Source organism: Merops nubicus, unplaced genomic scaffold (assembly GCF_000691845.1).
Source record: "Merops nubicus isolate BGI_N331 unplaced genomic scaffold, ASM69184v1 scaffold24201, whole genome shotgun sequence".
NCBI classification, from domain to species: Eukaryota; Metazoa; Chordata; class Aves; order Coraciiformes; family Meropidae; genus Merops; species Merops nubicus.
The window spans coordinates 1-4,175 of NW_008586617.1; the positions used below are offsets into that span (position 1 = coordinate 1).

Sequence of the window (4,175 nt, forward strand, 5' to 3'; positions counted from 1 at the left end):
CGCCGGTTGGCGAGGACCGCAGGGTGGTCTACGGTCACTTCACCTTCGTGAGGAACCCCCGGCGGACCCTCTCCGTGCTGGAGCCGGGGGGCGGCGGGGGCTGCCGGGCTCGCCGCAGGGCCACGGTGGAGGAGACGGCGAGGCTTGGGAAGGGGCCGGGGGCGCAAAAAAATGGAAACCGGCGAGTGTCTGGGGAACGTGGTGAGCGATGGAAAGCTGGTGAGAAACTCCGGAGGGCTGCAAAACGCTCAGTTTGGCATCCGGCAGGATGGCACCATGGTGTTTGGGTAAGAGCTGGGGGGCTGGCTGAAGAGCTCTCCTCCCTGAAGAGCACCTCTCCCAGTCAGAGCAGAAGGCTGCTTTGAGTGCCAGAATGGGGGGTGTCCCACCTGCACCCCGCTGAGCTATGCCTCTGAGCTTCCTCCCTAGGATGAAGAGAAGCTGGATCAATTACTCTGCTGATCTGTAGCTGCTTTAGGTGCCCGTGTCTCCTCTCCCAATGTGATTGTGGTAGAAGGGGGAGGGTTCCGTGTCCTCCCCACAGAGGAGGGGCAGAGTGCACTGCAGAACTGCAGAACCCCAGGAGCACTGGGGCTGGAAGGGAGCTCTGGAGCTCATCCCACACCCTGCTCAGCACTGGGTAGCTGGAGCAGGTTCGTCAGGGCCATGTCCAGTTGAGTTTTGACTATCTCCAAGGATGGACACTCCACAGCTTCACTGGGCAAACCTTTTCCTGTGATTCACCACACTTTATAGTGGAAAAAAACCCCAGTCTTAAGTTACTTAGAGTTAAGTAGCCATCCAGACATCTCCTGGGTTGCCTCCTCCCCCATCCACTGCTTCCCAAGCCCTTCCTCCTCAGCAGCAGGACCGAGGAGAGGTCCCCCTGGGCCACCCGTGGCTGTCCCCCCCAGGGCTGTGCAGTTGCTCCTGGGGCACTCCTGGTTTGCCCTGGCTGATTGATGCCATGGCTGTGGATTATCTGTCCATCTCCTCATCATCCCTGCTGCTGTGTGGTGTGTGGGCTTCCTCCTGGAGCTCCTGGTCCCAGCAGCTACCTAACTCAGCCAGCACACGCTGGGACACCACTTCCCAGGCACAGAGAGCAGGAGGGAGACCCCACCTCCTCAGTGGGAGGTCCTTTCTTTTTGCCTGTTTTCCATTCAGATATTTCAGTGACACTTTGTAGAATCGTTAAGGTTGGAAAAGACCTAAAATCATCCAAGTCCCAGCAACAACCCAACACTCCCCTGGCCACTAGACTGTGTCCTGAAGTACCACACCCACACGTTCCTTGAACACCTTCAGAGGGATGGTGACTCCCCCACCTCCCTGGGCAGCCTTCCCTACCAAGCATCAAGCTTGGGCTGCAGTCCTGGAGAGCAAAACCCCAGAAGCTGAGTGTCCAGCTCCCCCAGGATGTGCCTGGAGCACGCAGAGCCATCAGGGATGCTCTGCAGCACAGCTCTCCAGCCCCAGCCTTGCCTGCTGCCTGCTGTTGACCCCTCAGGTCTGCTGGCCACGTTGCTGGCAGGAGTTGTTGCATCCAGGCCATTATTAATGCTGTTTTTAGGTGGAATAATGGAGAGCAGGGTCTGCTTTGGCTGCTGAAGTGCCGTTTGGCCTCTGGTTTTGGATGTAGCCAGCCTTCCCTGAGCCACCTTCTCCCTTCCCCTTGCTTCTGGAGCCTGCTGGCAGCAGGAGAGGCTTGGGCACGACGCTGCTGGGACTGCTGGTGACCCCTGGTGCTCTCTCTCCCCTAGTTACCTGTCTGAAGCAGACGTCTTGGACCAGGCCAACCCTTTTGTGCAGCTGGTGAGCGGGGTGGTGTGGCTCCTGAGGAACGGGGAGGTGTATGTCAACGAGAGCAGGAGGGCTGAGTGCAGTGATGTCCAAACCACAGGTGAGTGCTGCAGAGCTCAGCTGCAGCCTGGGCAGGGGCTGTCCTTCTGGGGGGGCTGCTGGGAGGGTGGGGTAGCAGGGGGAACCTTGGCTGGTTGCAGCTCCTGCCCAGCTTGCTTAAGAAGTCCAGATTTCTTCTGTGCTGGAGACGACTGGGCTGCCTGCAGGGTGAGGCTGCGCTCACCTTTCAGGGCTCTTGAGCTAAATGTGCTGAAGGCTGCAAATAGGAGCAACACAGTTGGGATTAACACTTCTCCAGAGAAACTCAAAGCAGGTGCCTCCTCCAGGAGACCTTCTGAATCCCTTTCTTTAGCCAAACAGCCCCTCAGCCCTGTGTGAATTGTTCCCTCTCCTGCACAGGAACCTTCGACAGGTTCATCAACGTGGTGTCGGCCAGGACTGCGGTCGGACACGACAGCCAGGGGCAGCTGGTCCTGGTTCACGTGGATGGACAGACAGAATCCAGAGGGTAAGGGGCAAGATCCATCCCTAAATTCCCCCCCTGGAAGCAGGGGGGCTCTGTGGCCAGCAGCGATAGGTTTGAAGGCAGAGACTCGCAGAGCTCGGGAGGTCAGCTGAGGACTCCGTTGTTTGGGGTCTTCCTGGCAGAGGCAGAAGCAGCTGAGGCACCTCCAGGCAGTGAGCCAGCACCCCTGGGGTGGGAGAGCTTCACCTCAGTGAGAAGAGGCACCAAGCTCCCACTGGGGTGGCTTCATTCAACTCAATCATGAATGAGCAACAAACACAACCCTGTTTGCTTCTGCAGGGTCAACCTCTGGGAAATGGCTGAATTCCTGAAGCAGCAGGGAGTCATCAATGCCATCAACCTGGATGGAGGAGGGTCTGCCACCCTGGTCTTAAACGGGACCCTCGCCAGCTACCCCTCTGAGCACTGGTAGGTGCTGGTGCTGTGCCCAGGGCTGCACGAGTGAGCAGCTCCTGGAGCCCAGTCCTGAGCTCTGCTCCTAGGGGCTGTGCTGCTGGGAGGTCACCTCTGAAAGGCAAAGGGACAGCTTGAGAGAGAGACTCTAAAATTTAAAGCCATTTATTGACTGCATATATTTGCTGCTTAGTCATCCAGGGTTGAAGTTTCAGACATGGGGCAAAGCTGATGGGGGCTGAGCAGCCTGAAGTGGGAATCAGATAAGGAAAGAGTTCTTAAACTGGGAGACTCAGAGCAGCATGAGCAGAGAGCTCTCAGCAGCTTTTTATGGAGGAAGAAAAACCCTGACTTGGAGACCCTGCCCTGCCCCACGTGAGGGAACCTAAAGTGCTTTACTCCCAGTTTAGCTTTTTAGTCCTTTCTGAAGGGATTTAAAATTCAGTTTGCAGTCTGGTGGCTGAAAGTGAAATGTTCCTAGAACTGCAGTGCCATCACATAGCTCCAAGCAGGTGATACTCCAGAAAAGGTGGGTTGAAGGCCAGTGAAAACATTGCTTCAAATCTAGTTTTACCTTCCTATGGTCCTGTTAGGAATGTTCTTGTGCAGCAGCGCTGGTCAAGATGAAAGTCAGTGGATTGTATCCCTGGGTTTGCTGTAGGGCTGGGGGCAGCAGGGTGCTGCTCTGCCTCACAGGACCCCTCTTCTGCCCCCAGCTCCTTTGACAGCATGTGGCGTTGCCCTCGGAGCATCTCGACCATCCTGTGCATCCACGAGCCCCCCTGCGAGCCCCCCGACTGCAGCGGCCACGGGATCTGCCGTGGCTCGGTGCCTTTCTGGAGGGCCCCAGCCTGTGACCTGCTGGACTGTGGCCCTGCCAACTGCAGCCTGCACGGCGTCTGCACCGGCTGTGAGTCACTGCAGAGCGCAGGGGCTGCCCCCCAGGGGTGCCAGGGGGGGCCTGGGGGGAGCTCCAGGGGAGGCACGGCCCTGGGCAGGATGAGCATGAGGAGTGGCAGAGTCAGCGTGGCTGGAAGAGACATTTAAGAGGAGTCCAACCATCCCCCAGCACTGCCAGGGACCCACTGCCCCGTGTCCCTCACACCACATCTCCACAGCTTGGGAACCCCTCCAGGGGTGGGGACTCCACCACTGCCCTGGGCAGCCTGGCACAGCCCTGGGCAACCCTCCAGGGCAAGAAATTGTTCCTCAGGGACAACTGAAACCTCCCCTGGGGCAGCTTGAGGCTGTTTCCTCTTGTCCTGTCCCTTGTTCCTTGGGAGCAGAGCCCGACCCCCCCCTGGCTCCAGGCTCCTGTCAGGAGCCGTGCAGAGCCAGAAGGTCTCCCCTGAGCCTCCTTTGCTCCAGGCTCAGCACCCCCCGCCACCCCAGC

At 58.4% G+C, this 4,175-nt stretch overlaps 1 protein-coding gene across 1 annotated transcript in view; it reads left to right on the forward strand.

Moving 5' to 3' along the window:
* Window positions 1–52: 52 nt before the first annotated feature.
* NAGPA (N-acetylglucosamine-1-phosphodiester alpha-N-acetylglucosaminidase) overlaps window positions 53–4,175 on the forward strand; it is a gene marked incomplete at both ends in the record, with an annotated part of 5,261 nt that continues 1,138 nt past the window's right edge. Inside the window, 6 exon segments of the mRNA XM_008948720.1 lie at window positions 53–142; window positions 144–287; window positions 1,764–1,903; window positions 2,263–2,371; window positions 2,669–2,797; window positions 3,499–3,692. Coding sequence (XP_008946968.1) covers window positions 53–142; window positions 144–287; window positions 1,764–1,903; window positions 2,263–2,371; window positions 2,669–2,797; window positions 3,499–3,692 — 806 coding nt within the window.